This window comes from Chelonus insularis, unplaced genomic scaffold (genome assembly GCF_013357705.1).
Source record: "Chelonus insularis isolate UGA/USDA-ARS -01 unplaced genomic scaffold, ASM1335770v1 contig_135_pilon, whole genome shotgun sequence".
Lineage (NCBI taxonomy): Eukaryota > Metazoa > Arthropoda > Insecta > Hymenoptera > Braconidae > Chelonus > Chelonus insularis.
Genome location: NW_023276376.1, coordinates 1,550,771 through 1,567,614, shown reverse-complemented (window position 1 = coordinate 1,567,614; position 16,844 = coordinate 1,550,771). Strand labels below are relative to the sequence as shown.

General features: G+C 29.9%; 5 protein-coding genes across 5 annotated transcripts; 1 reads left to right on the top strand and 4 right to left on the bottom strand.

The window, feature by feature from the left end:
* Positions 1-8: 8 nt before the first annotated feature.
* LOC118074343 (inositol polyphosphate 5-phosphatase K-like) lies at positions 9-2,417 on the bottom strand. Its single transcript, XM_035095482.1, has 8 exons — positions 2,066-2,417; positions 1,887-2,000; positions 1,591-1,816; positions 1,338-1,513; positions 1,043-1,270; positions 805-958; positions 547-736; positions 9-458 (listed from the first exon to the last, which is right to left on the bottom strand). Exons 1-8 carry the CDS (start codon positions 2,083-2,085, stop codon positions 259-261), a joined length of 1,308 nt encoding a protein of 435 aa, XP_034951373.1. The 5' UTR covers positions 2,086-2,417; the 3' UTR covers positions 9-258.
* Positions 2,418-2,687: 270 nt separating this feature from the next.
* On the bottom strand, positions 2,688-5,600 carry LOC118074569 (uncharacterized). The gene is made up of 6 exons (XM_035095886.1): positions 4,858-5,600; positions 4,408-4,641; positions 4,156-4,322; positions 3,646-4,079; positions 3,483-3,560; positions 2,688-2,932 (listed from the first exon to the last, which is right to left on the bottom strand). Exons 1-6 carry the CDS (start codon positions 5,293-5,295, stop codon positions 2,787-2,789), a joined length of 1,497 nt encoding a protein of 498 aa, XP_034951777.1. The 5' UTR covers positions 5,296-5,600; the 3' UTR covers positions 2,688-2,786.
* A 2,742-nt stretch (positions 5,601-8,342) lies between these two features.
* On the bottom strand, positions 8,343-10,841 carry Trp1 (translocation protein 1). The gene is made up of 4 exons (XM_035095484.1): positions 10,713-10,841; positions 9,435-10,205; positions 9,257-9,354; positions 8,343-9,176 (listed from the first exon to the last, which is right to left on the bottom strand). The coding sequence occupies exons 1-4, from the start codon at positions 10,746-10,748 to the stop codon at positions 9,005-9,007; spliced, it is 1,077 nt and encodes a 358-aa protein (XP_034951375.1). The 5' UTR covers positions 10,749-10,841; the 3' UTR covers positions 8,343-9,004.
* A 133-nt stretch (positions 10,842-10,974) lies between these two features.
* Positions 10,975-14,025, top strand: LOC118074344 (ribosomal protein S6 kinase beta-1-like). Its single transcript, XM_035095483.1, has 5 exons — positions 10,975-11,388; positions 11,475-11,515; positions 11,581-12,613; positions 12,695-12,861; positions 12,934-14,025. Exons 1-5 carry the CDS (start codon positions 11,305-11,307, stop codon positions 13,007-13,009), a joined length of 1,401 nt encoding a protein of 466 aa, XP_034951374.1. The 5' UTR covers positions 10,975-11,304; the 3' UTR covers positions 13,010-14,025.
* A 739-nt stretch (positions 14,026-14,764) lies between these two features.
* LOC118074568 (corepressor interacting with RBPJ 1) lies at positions 14,765-16,645 on the bottom strand. The gene is made up of 6 exons (XM_035095884.1): positions 16,487-16,645; positions 16,294-16,388; positions 15,962-16,212; positions 15,755-15,881; positions 15,535-15,666; positions 14,765-15,465 (listed from the first exon to the last, which is right to left on the bottom strand). The coding sequence occupies exons 1-6, from the start codon at positions 16,556-16,558 to the stop codon at positions 14,958-14,960; spliced, it is 1,185 nt and encodes a 394-aa protein (XP_034951775.1). The 5' UTR covers positions 16,559-16,645; the 3' UTR covers positions 14,765-14,957.
* Positions 16,646-16,844: the final 199 nt, after the last annotated feature.

Below are 16,844 nucleotides of genomic sequence, written 5' to 3'. Positions count from 1 at the left end.
CCTTCAAACATTTATTTATTTAAACACTTCCTTAACAAAAAATATATGTATATATATTTATATAAATATGCAACAATCTCTAATTCAAAGAGATTTGAAAATAATACCATTACCCTACAAAAACAGGTACGAAATTAAGCTTTTATTAAAAATAATTATGCAATATTTGTTCATACTTTGCTCAATATAAATAAATTTACTATGATAAATTCTGAAGCTTGCAAAAAATACTTATTCTTTGATTTCAATAATAAAAGCTCATGATAAAGTGTCATTTTGGATAGTACTCTGAAGCCTTCGATGACCTGGAAACGGAGGACTTATACCCAATATGCTGACAATGTCATCAGATTGAGCAACATAAATCAAACGATACATTCCTGGAAACCTTAAAGCGCTGTCGTTGAAAAAAATACGATCTACCAACGGACGGGGTTCTGTTGACGTTTCTATTTTTCCTGGAAATGAATGTTGTAACATGTAAATAATGGATTTATAAACCATATTGAACTTAATATGAATTTAATGTATTCAAATAATCAATACTTCGGTTGACGTATTCGTAAACTAAATATTCATCTAAACTGGAAAATCCTTCAGTAAATAGTCCAACCCAGTCACCATCTGAAGGCTTAAAATCTCCTAAAAGTGTGTAAGAAACTGAATTTTCTTCATCAATCAACCACTCAGTAAGAGCTTGAAATTCAACTCCATGGTCTTGGACATAAGATCTTATCTATGATATTATTACATTAGTTCTGTATAGTCTATTTAATTTATGTTTTAAAATTAAAAAGTATTTACTGCTATCTGGAATTCACCGCTGACAGGTTTGTGGTCAGACTGAGTGTAACTTGGATAACTTTTATAATGAAGTTGCTCAGCTTTTAATGTAATATTTTCATAAGCATCCTTATTTACTTTGTACAAAATTCGATCTGTCCATGATGGTCTGCGTCTATAAACATTCAATAAATATTGATTCTTGATTGTTTTTTAATTTAGTCATATTAAAAAGTGTATCAGTATTATATTTCCTTACTTGAGATCATAATTTTGGGATGCTAACTCAAATTTGTACGTAGGTGGGAATGTAACAAGATTTTCAACGAGTTCTGAAAAAGCTTCACCTTTTTCCATAACTTGTTTTAATTGATCCCTAGCAAATAACAAATCCAATTCATTCTTTTTTACTAAAGAATCTATTATTGTAGCAGTCAAATCTTCGCCTTGTAGTCGAAAATTCAAATCACCGATCCAGAATACATAACTGAAATTAATATTAATTGTTGAGTCGTCAAAAGGACAGCAATTATGATATGTTTGAAAAAACATACTCATGAAATAAGATATGTCGGGTTTCAGGTACTTTAAAGGTATGTTCTTTAAGAATTGTATTATAGTCAGCTATTCGATCAGATAGAAGATGATCATGAGGAGTTAAATGAGTGTTGACAATACAAATATTTATACCATAAATATTTAAGCGTACACTAACAGCTCCTTTATTGCCCTAGAAATTCATTGAAATATGTTTTTAAATGATAAAAATAGTTTTAATTAATTTCTTATTGAATAATAGTTCCTTACCCACATCCCGCCAAGGCCAGTTTTAGTATAACGAGCTTCAACCAATCTTAAATGTGTTAAATGTTTCCTGAGACAAAAGATGTTTAATACGAGGCCTTGAAGTCGTTGAGTACGTATTTTTACGTAATCATATTCTTTCAAGGCTTCTCTATAAACTTTGGTCCATGGATCTTCAAAGAACATGTTTAAAATCATGTTTTGAGGTTGAGATTTAACTTCTTGGAGGCTTCAATAAAATGTCAAGTATTTATTTTATGCAATTAAATATATATGCAAACTTTCAAAGACCAACTTACCCAATAACATAAAAATCCGGTAAAGAATTCTCATCACTCCACGGTAGATTCAACATATTTTGAGGATCTTGTTCTGGAGATGTAGTAGCAACATTATAAGTCACAAAATATAACCTGATGATGATATAAACACGTTGATATATTTTTAAATAAAAAAAGAAAAGAGTATTGAAACTAACCTCAATAGTTGGGCATTCATTTTTTTTGTTTTTTAAGTACTACTAGTAGAATGATAATACATTCAACTGATGAGAATATGAGTAGTTAAGGCTTCAATTTACAATGTTTAATCACTTTCATATTTTTATGATCTTTGAACTCTTTACAAAACCTCCAAAGCAGAAGAATTATTTATTAAAGTAACAGTCGCTGTGTCACCGTTGAATTTTTTATTTAGATCAGAAAGAAGAAAACACGCTCGCACTATTCCCATTTTTTTAATCATGCTCAAGTTTATAGTAAATAAATTATTCTAGGTTTCTGGGAGGTTGATGTGACGTTTCACCAATTAACTGACAGTTAAGAAGCGAACTTTCCTTTTCCCTCTCTACTTTCTTAATTGTTGTTCTTGTTTATCGATACTCAGCTGACGTCATTTTCCCGCGTATTTTAAAACTGAACCACCATTCTTCAATTTCATGTTGCGCTCTACTTCCTTTTGAATTTCTATCAATAACAATTTTTCGTTTAAGGTCCATTTACCTCATTGTGATGCATTAAAATTAATGGAAGATAGGTAGCAAAAAATAAACAAACAAGATTATTTACAAAATTTGCAGTATAAAATTGTTGATTTACATAAACATTCAATTTATCGCAAAAGCATTCATACAAAACATCATAATTCTATAAACTAAAAGCTTATATAACATTATTTAAAATTAATTATGGAATTATAGCTTAATAAATCATTCCTGGATGAGCTCTTTGAAAGAAAACATTAGGATTCGTTGATAAAGTAGTATAAAGATTTCCTGCATCTAATTCTGGTCCTTGAAGATACATTCCATGAGGTAGAACAAACGTATCCAAGGGTGTTTGTATGTCTACAATAAACAAATTTTATTAATTAAACTAAAAGAATGATAATTAAAATATTATAATCTTTATTCATCGTATGCATCAATTATTCATGATTCACCTAAATAATTTCATTGTAACTAAATTTTCTATTTAAATTATTAGAGATTATTATACTTTGTTTGAATAGATAATTTTACACATTTTGTTATGGAGATCTATTGTTTGATAATTAGTTAATAAATTCGAAGAGAGAACATCGCGTTCAATATTTAATTAATAATAGCTTTCCTGACATAATTACTAGGATTACACTTTACGGATACATTAGTGAAATGATAACAAATTACAGTGAATGCAAAAAAGCATTAAGTGTTTATTCACGCATCAGACCCTTCTCCCACAGACACGTGCATATATGTACATATGTACGTATTCATATCATCGAGTCACGCATTCTTTTTTTTATAACATCTCTAAACTCACTAGAAAGTAAAATGGTTAAACAAAAAGAGAAACCAAATAATGAAATAAACGGATGTTTTTTATCAAGGTTATTACAGAATTTAATATTACCTTCAGAATACGCCGGACTATTTCCATGTCTGCATGCACTGCATCCAGGTATTCCTGACGAGACCAAAGCCACGCGATCTGCGGTTTTTTACATTATTATTAGCAAGTTATATAATGATGACAAACAATTTTTACATATTAACTAATATTTTTTGCCACAAACCTGCACTCTGGTAGTGCATTTTTCTCTTCAAACTCGTTTCAGCAGGTTTAAAATGAAAAAATGACGGTGAGTATCCGCTTCCTGGCAATGAACTTAATCTATCATCATCATGATCTCTAATAACAACTGTTGTGCCTCCAGCTACCGCACTGGGAATACCTCCGGGTCCTTCACGTCCAAGAGCAGCCAATTGACGTCCTTTCGGTAAAAACATAGTAAGAAATACAATAAGAGCTGTTGAAAGAAGTCCATAGGCCAACCACGCTTCTCGATCATTTTCCACTGCAACTATCGAACCTATTGCACTAATCATCCAAATGGGCAATGTTAAACCTACTGCTAGACCAATAAATGCTGCTTCCCGATAATTATCACGAACTCCACGAGCTCGGACTGCCAGACATGTTACTGCTATTAATAAAACGCCTGGATATCTGCAACAAAAAATACTTCAAGTAAGTAAACAACTTTAAAAAAAATATTGTTAGCAAAGTAAAAAATTTTAATTACCCGAGTGAAGCTATGGTTTGTCCTAAGGGGGTTTTACAAAGTGTATATTGTTGAATAAATGGCGTGTTAGCCTCAATAACTCGACGAATGACGGCTGGTGATTCTCCATAAAACCACTGGCCCACAATTGCTACTTGAACGAGCACAGCGAATACAAGAACGAGAGCCTATGATTGATGATGTGTATAGTTATATATATCAGCCGAAACATTAGACCAGTTTCACTAACTAAGGAGGATCAATTGGTCTCACCTGATACGGTGCTGGAAGATAGACACCGCTATTTAGAGAAAGCAGAAAAACGCATTTGACGAGTAGTGCGGCAAATACAAGTGCGGCTGGAAGACCAACAAGCCTAAATGCTGCACAGGAAAGTGGATTAGGTGTCAGAGAAGCTGCTGCTGATAACCCAGCCAGTAAGAAAAGTCCAAGAAGAAGAGCCTGGCCAAGAAATAAATGTCTTCTGCTTGGTGCTGCTGCTCTTGCCTATAAAGAGTCGTTTAATTATAATTATCAACCGACCTACCAATTTAACGAATTTGCAATGATGAACATGAAATATTTTTAAAAATTGTGTAACAAATGAAAACATTTATGATAAGCTCTATTAATTCTACTCGCGCTAGTAACTAACGGTAACAAGATATAAGACGTGATTAACATAGTAACTTAAAGGTTAAAGTACTAAATACTATATGAGACCTTAAGAAGTACAAATATCTCGAAAGCTGCCATAAGAAGCATTGCTGCAGCACTTAAAGCTGCTAGTGGTAATGCCCATGATCGTTGCCGAAGTATTGTCTGATAGGGTGATACCACCGGATAACCTGGAATCTTGGATTCATCTAATGGATAATGTGGCGGCTGATAGATGGAAATAGTCCGATTTGGAGCCGGTACACTTATTACACTTGCTACACTAGCAATATTATTTTTGTCTGGATGTGATTCCGGTATGAGAAAAAATTCAGTTGACAACTCAGGCCGATTTGTTGTTGTTGTTCCGGTAGACACACCAGCGACCGTTGCAGTTATCATTATCGTCTCAAATGAAATACTTTTGCCAACAGTTGCAATAACAGCGTCATGAGCCCAAATCAGCTGTGCTGCTGTTGATAGGATAATTGGACTTACTCTCATGTCTTAACATAAATATAATTATCATGAACACTGATATCTTCATTTTTTTACTCGCATTTTCAAGATTTTACGAAAATCTCGTGATGATAATTGTGTTGAATTAAATTATCAAAATTTAAACTACATCGCTAATTAGCCACGTGAATATTTAAATGAGATATTAAATGTTTAACCGAAGCAACACGTAACATAACTGAGACAAACGTGAAGCTGCTATTATCAACCGCGAGCCAAGAGCATCAAAGGTGTACTGGAGAACATGTCTCTCTCACACTCGAGGAACTACGCTTGGTACAAAGCTTATCCGTTACGGCCTACAGGAGTCAAGACTGGACGCCACAGAGAGGTGAAGGAGGAGAAAAAGAAGTAGGGGTGGAGATATTTTCTGGTGCCAGAGAAGAGGCGCAAAGAGAAGAGAGAAGTTATCCAAGGAAGGTAGGACCCGCCCGGACCAGCTAAGACATTTACATATATACTACTCCCACCCTCAGTACAATAACCTCGAAAAAAAATATTGAGGATTCAAGTTTATTATCATTTTATACCCGTGGCTTTTTTCATTTCAATTTACCTTACAGAATATATACATATTTTTCAAATAAAAATTATAAAATTGTCTACAATTATTGACGTAAAAAATTAAATAAAAAAGGATTAAGAGAGATCTAAAAAAATATAAACAAAAACAATGTATTGTTCTTGAAGATCACGTGTTCTATAAATGCGTGGGCAACCGCTTTCTCTTGAATCAGCTATCCAGAATCGTCAATCATTGGGTTATACCCTAGTACAAAAGTTTGGTAAATACCTTTGATGTCTGGTTCATACCTAAGAATGCAAAGAAACAACCTACACATAAGGATACAAGTATAAGATGAAAAAAATACATGAGCACCGAAAGAGACAAGAGTGAGAAAAAAAATAATTTGAAACAAAAAAAAAAATGCAAACGAAAGTTTCAAGAATTCCAAAAGTCTACTTATGGTTTGAGGTTTCTCACTTAATTTTCAGATATTTGAAATAAAATTTATAATCTCTCAGAATATATCATTAAGTAGCTATTGATGTTTATCACCAATGAATTAAGTAGTATTAGTTTATCTGTCAATGATACATAGAAACGGGTGTTACTTATGGTTACATTGAAGAATTTGTGGAGACAGTATATATAAGACTAGTGGAGGTTCGAGCAACGACTCCGGATGTAACGGTGTCCACGAGGAAGAGCTCTGACACCCAAGAAATGACATCGCCACAGTCTCAAACCGGTCGGAATTCTCAGTGAAACACAGGAGTGTCCCGTCAAGAATATTCATTTGAAGTAATTAGAAAAAATTATAAAGTGACTATGATTTTTATATGATATATCATTGCGATAACTAACCACAGTATGTAAATCACGTAATGAAAGGATTTCTTGGATTAACAAAATTCTTTGTTCTTTTTTAAATGTAGTGTCATATCAGTTGAGAATATTATATTAGACATTTAGGACCCTTTGTAACAAGTCTTGAAATGAATCAACAGCAGAAACAAAAATCAAAGCCTAAGTTCTTCAACCGCAAACCACGTCTCAACTTGATTGGCTGGTTGTTGGACTATTTTATTTTTTTCGTCTGTTCTCTTCTCGCATTTCGGCCGAGGGCCTTACTTTCTTGAGTACTCTTTCGACCACTACACAAGCAAAGTAAAGCCAGCCACTTCATAGTGCGTACATGCCATCTGAAAATACTTGGTAGTAGACTATATGCATTCTCCACCTTTCTTTCTGTCTCACTTCTTCCCATAAACCGGACAAGGACCTACAAGTTTCTTTTCTTCTCCTCCTTCGCAATATTTATTATACGTTGTCGATGAATATTCGTGCTTGCAACTCCTTTTAGCTGTTTCTCAAAGTATGAACATGTTTAAAACAATAACTTGATGAATATTTCATTTTATTCTTTATAATCTTTATTAACTACCGACATTCCTTTAAAAAGTAAGATGATTCATCAAATTCTCTCATTAAAAATTTCATTCTAAATTATTTATCAAATATCAACGAGTTTCTTTGGATAATTCTTCGAATTATATCTATGATGGAGTTTTTTTATGTAATAATTACTATCATTAGAAATAATATTTTTTTAGTTGTTTCTCTTTGACAATAAAGTTTAATTATAATTGATAACCATTTTACAACATTGATGATATCAATTGTAAATTTATTATATTTTTAATAGATATTACTATTCCATACGAAATAAAAATTATATTTATTCATATTTAAAGAAGGGTTTTTAAGTATTTTTGTTAATATTAAAACTTGGAGTTGGAAAATAGTCAAGAATTTACTAAAAAAAAATTAAAACCATTTTTTTAATATACAAATTATTTATTTTAATCAATTACACATCAATTTACTAAACTCTTTCACGGTTTTTTAGATGGATGATTAAGTTATATATTTATCTAATAAAGCTTTAAATAGCCACAAACACCAGCCTTTTTTCTGCAGTATTTTTATGTGATGTAACACCTATTTATTTCTAAAGAGATCCTGAAACTGAGTAATTGTACAAAACAAATTTTCCGAAGGATGTTTTTGTGAAAGTTTAATGAAGCAGTTCAACGAAAACGATAAAACGGTGCTAGATGGGATTTATGATCCGCTTCAACTCATGTCATCTGCTTTAGGCAGCTAGATGATCCGGAAAACAAAGCATCTGGTACGTTCTCAATTTTTTTTATTACCTTTTAATTTTATACCAAGCATCAAGATTTTTCTTTAACCTTTCGGTCGAGTTAAGATAATAAAACTATTGAAAAAAATTATAATAGTATGATACTACAAAAATTTTAAATGGTTTCGATAAAGATAGTTAAAATAAATAAAATCCTAAAGACGCTTTTCTAAAGAAGCATTCACTTATTAATTGGGAAATTATAAAGATCAAGAAAAAGATGTCTTGGATTTGGTGTGAAGTTTGAATTAAGGTTTGGTTATACTATACAGTTAATTGGTATAAATTGTTATATAAAAATCTGTACTATAAAAACTTAACTACAGTAAAAACTTTTTTGAATATTTATTTTTGCAAATGACACTGCAGTCAATTTTTGTTTATCATCTTTTTACTTTCTTGTACGACTCATGTTCTTCTCTAAAATATGATTATTTCTTTTTGTATTATATAATATACATAAAATATTCAATAATAAATGTCAGACTCGCCACATAAAAATATAAATAATAAATCTGTAGTAATAATCAATCTAATGCACCTACCCAGTTAATCTCTTTTGGAATTCTTTCTCGCTACGCAAAGTAAAAATTTAGCATGTTACAAATATTATCAATATTAACTATGAGCAATTTGTACAAGGACATTTACGAATTATAATTAAAATATTAATCTTTTCATAGTCTAAATAGATATTAATATCATATCAATGTAATCAAAAGTAACAGTAAATTTGACGGATGATTTGCTTTTTCCTTATTTTACTTAAAAAAGAACATAAATATCTGTGTATTGTTGTAAATGCAATAGTGGAAAAAACTCCAGAGATATTTCATTGTTGACATGAAATTAATATCATTTGTATTATTTTTCGCTTTTTTCTGTTTTTTATCATGAGATTAAACCATGCAATTATATATACTGGTAATAAAAATTATTACCTGTAACTTGTCATTAATTTAGAAATAAACAATTAATTTCACCTATTTATCTTCTAGTTCTGTGTGCTGCACAATTTCAAAATCTTTTCCTGTATTAGATTTTTCACTTTCTGAACCATCTTCACCACTTCCATCTTCTTCAGTTCTTGTTTCAACATTTCGCTTATCATTTTCAACATTATTTTTATTTTTTTCATTATTTTTTTCATCATCCCTTCGAAAAAAATTTTTGGAGTCATTATGCCGTTGATAAGTTTATCATTAATTTATTAATAAAAAAATATAAAAAATTACCTTTGAGATATTAATGGTTCTTCACAGTCAGAGTCTTTGTCTTTCTTGCGTTTCTTTTTCTTGTTTTTCTTTTCACATCCAGGACCGTAGTATTCATACTAAAAATTGAAAATGATATATGGATGAGTATTTTTTATCAACTAGACATGAAAAATGAATAAAAATAAAGATAAATTACTTGGTATAATGGCCAGAAAGAAGCAAAGAAACCAACATCTTCAGCAAGATTTGGTAATAACCAGAAGTGATGTCTGCCAAGTGTGAGCACCCATATGAGACAAAATACAATGATTCGTATGATAGCTAAAGCTAAAATAAATACAAAGAAACCAGCAGCTGCTATACTGAGGTAATAAACACTTTGACGAATTGTTGAGGGCCATAGAGGGAAGAGACAAAGTCCTATTGCTCCAAGGACTACCAAGGTACCGAAGAACCAATAATAAACGGGAATAGGTTCATAAATCCATACATATGCATCATTGCAATCTGAGAAATATTGCTCCATGTGCATTTCCAATCGTACTTTTGGTTTCTTTTTCGGCTCTCTGTCTTTATTTTCATCTTGTTCTTTTTCTTTACCATCATTATCTGTATTCTCTTTTTCTGTTACTTTTTTCTCTTCTTTTGAACAGTCTTTTCCCTTTTTTTTGGATCCACGAAGTTTGTTAAGTTCTTCTTCTGTCACAATAATCTTTTTTGCACGATGAAAAAATTTATGTCTTAACATAGTATCCAAAAATTTGACAACTTGCTCTCTTGTCTCAAATATTGTTTTGTTCCATGGAGAATTTTCCAATAATGCTCCAACGGCACGTGATCCAGTAAAGTATTCGACATTATGGCTGATGAACTTTGTTTTTTTTGATGGTACATTATCTCGAATCCATTTAGCGACAGCATATTCTTCTTTTGATGGTTTATCTAATTCTGCTTTGTCAGGTAAATTCTGAAAGATAAATGATGAATGTACACTTTTCATTTACTTTCATTTATCATCTTAGTGAACAAGTTTTACTTGTGACAATAAAAAGTAGTAATGTTTAATTTAAAATCAAAAATCTAATCTACTATTTGACTTGTAATTTTTATGTATTTGAAAACTATAAATAAAACTTTTTTTGCAAGTGTATCATTATCATTATCAGAATATTGTCTTTAAGCAACTGAAATATAGAATATTCAAATTAAAAATTAATAGTTAATAAAAAAAACAACAAATAATTCAATGAAAGATTTATTAAGAAAAAATATTGACGACGTCATTCTGTTGGTTATCATAGCACAGTTAACCCATCAACCTATTATGCATTCACCGTTATGTACATGGCTTTACATAGTGATCACACATTTTAGCCATTTTTACATAAAAATTAAAACATAAGAATGAATATAATAAAACTAATCAAACTATTTGAATGGAGTGTTAAACAATAATGATAAACAATATGCTTACATCTTTTCTCTTTTTATTTTTTCTACGCTCAGCCATATTGTGAATTATTGTCGAACGTTGTGTGATGTGTTTCCAGTACTATTCGTGTTGAACATATTTTTACAGGCGTCGTGTTTATATGGAAAGATGACACACAAAAAGTGGGGTTATATTTGCCTACACCGCGATTACTAAATTATCGACTAAGTATCGGTAAAAGTGTCTATGAATCGGTAAATTACCTTGTAGTGAGAATTTAAATTAAAAACATACATTGAACACACATGTAAAATTCTAACCTTAATAAGCATGTGTATGTAGTGTTGCGAATTATATTTGACTCGGTCAAAATTTTCGTGTAAGAAGAGATATTTTAACTCTTGTATTTAACAAAAAAATTTGTTCACCAATTCAACATAACACGTATATTATTAACGAGAATATTATTGTTCTAAAATTGTGGATATCTAATCAATTAAAATATTATTACTGGAAGACGTATTAAAGTGACCTTGATCACACGCATTATATATCCAAAAGTTAGTCGTTTGTCTCAATTATAACGTATTGCGTTAGATGTAATCAGTTGCAAAGTATTTAGAAATAAATAATAATGGCTGGTATTTTCGACATTGAACTCCATGACGGGGACAATGTCGATCAAGATGAATCTGAAGATGATATTGTTGAAGCTGAGGTACCAGATTGTTCTCATTTTTTTAGTGTGTTGTGATAATTATATGAAATAACTAACTAATTATCACTTGTTGTTATCAATTTTAGGCTGACTATGATCCAAATCCAAACGTTAGTGAACTTTTGGAGTAAGTATTTCGTTGATAAGAAAATATATGTTACATATACTAAGATTTATTACTTTATTTACCAGGTCAGATAACGTGGAGAGAGTTCAGTTGTCAGAACAAACAGTAAATCCTGGACAGGAAAAGGTTGGTCCTAAAGATTTTGAACTTTGTAAGATTTTAGGTGAAGGTGGTTATGGTAAAGTCTTTCAAGTACGCAAAGTAAGTGGCAAGGATAAGGGAAGCATTTTCGCTATGAAAGTATTACGTAAAGCTACGATAATTCGTAATCAAAAAGACACCGCTCATACCAAAGCTGAAAGAAACATTCTGGAAGCTGTAAAACATCCATTTATTGTTAACTTAATTTACGCTTTCCAAACAGGTGGAAAACTGTATCTTATTCTCGAATATTTATGTGGTGGAGAACTTTTTACCTATTTAGACCGTGAAGGAATCTTTCTAGAGGATACTACTTGCTTTTATTTATCAGAAATTATTCTTGCTCTTCAACATTTACACAAACTAGGTATAATCTATCGCGATTTAAAACCGGAAAATATTCTTCTTGACCGTGAGGGTCATGTAAAATTAACAGACTTTGGATTATGCAAAGAACACATACAGGAAGGAACTGTGACTCACACTTTTTGCGGTACTATTGAGTACATGGCTCCTGAGATTCTTACCAGAAGCGGACATGGTAAAGCAGTAGATTGGTGGAGTCTTGGTGCTTTAATGTATGATATGCTCACCGGAACACCACCGTTTACTGCCAATAATCGTAAAGAAACAATTGAAAAAATTCTGAAAGGAAAACTTTCCTTACCACCTTATCTGACTCCGGATGCTAGAGAATTAATCCGAAAATTACTAAAACGTCAAGTTGCTCAAAGGTTGGGATCAGGCCCAGACGATGCTGAAGAAATAATAAATCATAATTTTTTCAAACATATTAACTGGCAAGATGTAATATCTCGCAAGTTGGAACCACCTTTTAAACCATCATTGAAAAGTGCTGATGATACTTCACAATTTGACGAACAGTTTACTGCAACCGTACCGGTTGATTCACCAGTTGAAAGTACCCTCAGTGAATCAGCAAATCTGATATTTCAGGTAAAATGAAAATCTATTAATCATCAATAACTAAATGATATAAAAATATATTTTTATGTTTATAATTAAAATTAATTACAGGGATTCACTTATGTTGCACCAAGTGTGTTAGAAGGAATGTATAGTCAATCAAAGGTTCCTAACTCTCGTAGTCCGCGACGTAGTTATTTGGGTTCAAGTCATGGGAGAGGTTTTGCTCCGAGAACTCCAGAAATAAATAATCGATCGCATTTCTCAGCTTCTCAAAGGTAATAATGAGTAATGTAGTATCTGACGTAATGATTATTGATCAACATAAATTATCATATATGAATTAATAGGTTTCAACCATTGACGCGTAATAGTCTCGAAGATACCGAAATGATGGATGTAGCTCAACTTTCAGAACATTTATAGTTGGTTCAAATACACCAAAAATAACTATAAAATTCTTCTCTGTAAGTTCAGAAATTGCTATATTTTTTTTTTAGCTAAATCAACGAATTATCAAGAAATTGATAGAAAAAAACAATAAAAAATTTGCATTCACTGCCGCGTGATTTTTTGTCGAGGTTTATTGAATCTAAAAAATCTTGTTATTTCATATTTTTATTTACAAGAAGAGGAAGTAATCCAGTTTTTTAGTTAATTTCTTTTATTAAAGAATTAGTTTGAATAAAGAATATAAAGTAACCGTAAATATTACGTCGTTTTTGTTTGTTTTTCATGTAAAAAAATTTAAAAAAGGAGTTGTAACAGTGCAATTATCAGAAGAAATTGCATGTATTTGTTACATATATTCATTGAAAAATTTTATAATTTTTTTAATTAACAATAATTTGAAAATTATAAAAAGTCATTTGAATTATTTGTAAAATCTGTAGGATAATTACGTTTGCAAACTGCCCACGTGTTCACTGAAAATAAAAAAATAGTTGATCAATCGATATCTTTTACATAGATACGAAGAATTGATAATAAAAATAGAAAATATATAGATTTGCAAATATAAAAGAATTTTACAGTTGCAACATCTAGTTGTTTATTGCAACTCCTCCAATACATTCACATTAGATACAAACAAAACTGACTGGAAATAGAATTGAAACGTTCACTAACGAACTATAATGCGATTATCATGAAAAATTAGTATTTATAAAACTACTAAATAATACACTGAATTTTTATTCAATTTATGACGCATGTAAATTGAAAATGTGCCTGTTGAGCAATTATTATCAATCCATAATTCAATGATATATGTTGAAATATATCAATCAATTTTTTATTTATTTGTAAAATGAAAAAATGTAAAACTATTTTGTTTAAAAATTATTTTAATTTGCAATTAATTTTTTCACATATCTTGTATAGATACACGACAGAATCATAATTTAAAAAAATTCAATTTGTTGGTTGAATCAAAGAAAAAAGCTGCATCTTCAGTAATTTTTTTTGTCTTGTAGTCAAACATACTATAACAATTACAATAAATGTATTATCTGTATTGTAAATAGAAAATTCAATATTTCTAATAATAATAATATAAACTATAAAGTTTTATTTTATATCACTTATTCAGAAGACAAAAACAATTACTAAATTATTTCTATTGTGTGATCTGCTACATAATTATCACTAATTGTCACTTGTAGACTTTTTATTATACATGTAAATACATTTTCAAATTGGTGGAATATAATAAAATAATTAAAAAAAAATTACAATTGATTCTATGTATAAATTTTATGAAATATTGCATTAATCATTATGAGAATTCGTAAAAATTTTGTACCAAGTTTTAAAATGTTCTACAGCCCACAATTCATTTCATTTTATTTGATTAATTAATAGTTTTAAAATAAAATATAGAAACAGTAATTGTTAAGGGGTCGATCAACATTTTAGCCTTAGTGAGTATTGAATAACAAGGAAATAATATATATCAACTCATAATGTAATTGAAGATGTTATATAAATTACATAGTATTAGTTAATTAACAAAAGGCTATCATAATCTTGTCTTTAAATTAATTTCATTTTAATTAAATTAGATTTTTCAGGATGTACAAATACATAAACAACGATGATTTATAGAATACTATAATCAGAAATTAATAAATAATTGAAATATAATTGTTAAGTTGAATCTATAATATATATAAATATATATATTTACATAACTTCATTAACTACTCGAAATACATATTCTATTGTAAAGTCATTTTTTAGAATACTAAATACTAGCATCGCACTGATAAAAATTTCCCATGATTATTAAAATAATAACAATTAACTATCTTTTGAAAAATTCCTCAAAAAGGATGAAAAAGATATATTATGTATAAGTTTGTATAAATAACGTTCAATGATTTCGATGTCGTTTAATATCATGCTTGTTTCTTCTGTCACTGTCTAATTCATCTGATCTTCGTTTTCGATTATAATGGCCATGATCTCGATAAAATTCAGTCTTTTCTCGAGTACTGTCTTTATCATAATACCTATCATCTTTATTTCTACGTGCTGATGATTTTTTATCATCTTTCTTAAATTTTTTACTTTCTTCTTTATGTTTTGGTTTTTCTTTATACCGTTCTCTTTCATATGATTTAGAACTTGAAGACGAACTGGAATCTCTACTTCGTTTTGACTTTTTTTTCTTTCGTCGCTTCTTCTCTTTCTCTGAACTTGATGACTTTTCAGATTCACTATCACTGCTTTGACTACTACTACTGCTACTACTACTGCTACTTTCATCACTGCTGCTGGAAGAATTTGAATATTTTTTTGATTTCTTTTTCTTCTCTTTTCTCTTTTTACGCTTTTTGGCTTCTTTTTTGGCCTTTTTACGTTCCATTTTTTCTAACTTCCTAAAAAATATTTCATTATTATTTATCATGTTATATTTATTCTACATACCATATTTAAAATCAACATACTTTAAAAGTTTCTTTTTTTCCTTCTTTGATAAAGAATTAAAAAATGCTTCTTCTGAAAACTCTTCGTCACCTGAAACCATCTCATCTTCATGCTGAGGGATTTGAATGTGTTGTTGAGCAGTTAACGCTGACCTTTAAGTAAACGAAATCATTTTTATATTACTTCTATCATAAATGCCTTATAATAAAATTTAATGATTACTATTTCTTTAAAACTTACTTTTTTAATTCTAAACCATCATCACGCATTTGTTGAACAAGGGTCATCGCATCAGAAGTATCCTTAGTTGCTTCATTATTTGACATTACAACACTCATTGCTTGACTATACAATGGACATTCTTTATCTGTAATATATTTTTACATAAGTTATTAACTTAAATTCATAAGTTTACTTCCATTTTGAAGCTGATATAACAATAAATACCTGTATTTATATGACCCCATTTATGACACTTGATACATCGAACATTTCTCACTTGAATTCCAAAAGGCTGATCTCTAATTTCGCTGTCTCCTTTACAATAACTTTCTCGGGGTGCATTGTACTTTCTTTGCCATTCGAACTTATATTCTGGTTCGTTGTCTTCTTTTTCTCGTTCTTTTTTCGCACCAGGGGGTGGTTCATACATAAAATTTACACTTAATTTATCTTTACTTTCTTTGCTCAGTAATGCCCTGTAAATTATTTTCAATTATTTATCAGTATTCCGCTATTTAGTTAAAGATCAATAATCTTTAACATAACCTCAAACTTACTTGTTATTGTGAAGATCTTGCTCTTTTTCGTATTGTACTCTCAGTTCTTCTTGTTTTTTCTTATATGCGTCTGCTTGTTGTTCTGCCATCCATACCTATTAAAAAATTATAAATGTTATTAAAAATTAATAAAAAAAATTTCATTTGAAATCTTAAAAAAAGTTATAAAAATATTAAATTTTTAAGTACTTACTCGTTTTAAATTGTCTCGAGATGCTGGATGGAAAAATTTTTTACACATATAATTATTAAATCCTTTCCCCATTTTTAATTATTATCGCATAACTAACAATGTTATGAAAGAGAAATATTAATGATCATGCATGTCAACAATTGCAAGGCATAAACGAAATATAGCCATAAAACTTTTCATGTATAATAAGTGAATTTGAGAGAAAAAAATAAGTCATTTCCGGTTAAGCTTTCTTTTTTGTTGTTAAAAATTAAAAAAACATGATTTTTATAATAAACTAGTAATTAATAAATAAAAATTACTATTTTTTACTTATATGCATGCATAGAATTAATTAAATAATGCTATATTTATATTT